This window comes from Elephantulus edwardii, unplaced genomic scaffold (genome assembly GCF_000299155.1).
Source record: "Elephantulus edwardii isolate Elephantulus edwardi_28Jun2011 unplaced genomic scaffold, EleEdw1.0 scaffold00086, whole genome shotgun sequence".
In the NCBI taxonomy this organism is placed as follows: domain Eukaryota; kingdom Metazoa; phylum Chordata; class Mammalia; order Macroscelidea; family Macroscelididae; genus Elephantulus; species Elephantulus edwardii.
In genome coordinates this window covers 3,141,833-3,143,417 of record NW_006399836.1, presented here as the reverse complement: position 1 = coordinate 3,143,417, position 1,585 = coordinate 3,141,833, and the positions used below count along the sequence as shown (strand labels likewise).

At 60.5% G+C, this 1,585-nt stretch overlaps 1 protein-coding gene across 1 annotated transcript in view; it reads right to left on the bottom strand.

Annotated features, from left to right (window-relative positions):
- The window catches only part of PMM1 (phosphomannomutase 1), a 15,373-nt gene extending 14,042 nt beyond the window's left edge, over positions 1 to 1,331 (bottom strand). Inside the window, exon 1 of the mRNA XM_006890078.1 lies at positions 1,221 to 1,331. Coding sequence (XP_006890140.1) covers positions 1,221 to 1,307 — 87 coding nt within the window. The 5' untranslated portion in view covers positions 1,308 to 1,331. The remainder of the gene's footprint in view (positions 1 to 1,220) is intronic.
- Positions 1,332 to 1,585: the final 254 nt, after the last annotated feature.

The following is a 1,585-nucleotide window of genomic DNA, read 5'->3' as shown; positions in this document are numbered from 1 at the left end:
GCAGGAGAGGAAGGCCCTCTATGAGGTGGATTGATTCAGTGACCGGGATAATTGGGATGGGAGTGTCAGAAACAGTGCGACTGGCACAGGACAGAGCGGAGTTTAGGGCTGTTGTACATAGGGTCGCTATGAGTCACAGGCGACTCAACGGCACATAACAACAAACAATAACAAGCACAAAGCAGCCCAGGGCCTGAGTTTACCCGCTTTTCTTCAGCCTTGTCAGGGAAGCAAAGAGTCAAAAGGAAGGGCGTGCAACTGTGCACCGGCCACAGCCCCACCACCTCAGCCACAGGGGGCTGGGAGTCCAGGGGGCGGCTGGACCACGGCGCTGACTCCTCTCGGTTCCTGGATAATCTCTGAGCTGAGGTGTGGTGGGGTGTCACTCAGGCTAAGGCTAATCCATCATCCCAGTTCCTGCCCCAGAGCATCTCAGGCGCACGCGCGTGCCCCTGTGGACGTGACCGAGGCCTGCTCATCCACATCTAGTCAGAGAGGATCTGGGGGGCCCACGCAGACTGAAGTCGAACAGGAGCCAAATTGGATGTGGGGCGGTAGGTAGCTGAAGGGTCAACAGGGACAGATGCTCCCGCAGCTCCCACTCAGTCGGCACCGGCTGAGCAGGGGAAGGAGAGGTGGCCAACCTCCCGCCTCCAGTGGGCGGAGCCCATGAACTCATCCCGATCCCGATCCCCAGGACTAGGTGAGGGGGCACAGAGAGTAAAGGCCTGAAGAACTAGTCACAGGCTTGCAAAACCAACAACAACAACAAAACCTGCACAAAAGAGGGATGGTTCCAAGAACTCTCGCCGCTCCCGGAGATGATTGAGCCCTGCCTGGAACGCCGGGTTCGAATGACAGCTATTGCTAGGACTAAATTGTGTGGGAACCACTGGAGAGGCGAGAGTGTCTCGGGGCGGAGGCGTGCAGGAAGCTTATCGGGGCTGGAGGAGCCCTGTACCCCCGCATCCGCTCGCAACTACCTCCCCAAAGAGCCTGATCCAGCCCCGCCACTCGCCAGGACGCAGGCGCTTAGGCGGCTGCAGTATGTGGGTCCCCAAGTCCCCATCACTAGCGACAGCAGCAGGGTGTCAGGGTCCGGGGACCTCATTCTCTCGGCAGGAGCGGGGTCTTGGGGTCACAAAGCTGCAGGTCCCCACCATGAGCCTGGGGGTGTCAGAGCGTCACGCTCAATGGCAATGGGTGTATCGGGATCCTACCTGGCGAGCTGGCGTGAGCGTCCCGTCCACATCAAACAGGCAGAGGACACGCTCCTTCCTGCGGGCGCCCTCGGCGGTGACCGCCATGGCTGCAGCTTGGCCCCGCCGGGAGGAGTCGGTGCGGCAGCCACCCGAGCCCGCAGGGAAGGAAAGGCGGGATGCGGTCTGGAGGTGGAGCTATATAGGAACGGAGGACAGAAGCCTGGCTCTGACTGGGTCACACGACCAAGGGGCGTGGCCAAGGCGATATCGAGCGAGGGGTAGGGTGGGGCGGGGCAAATGACTAGGAATAATGATTCTGATTGTACTAGGCGGAAAAGGGGTGGGGCAGAGCCCTCGAGGTTTAGTTGGATTGGTCCGCACCA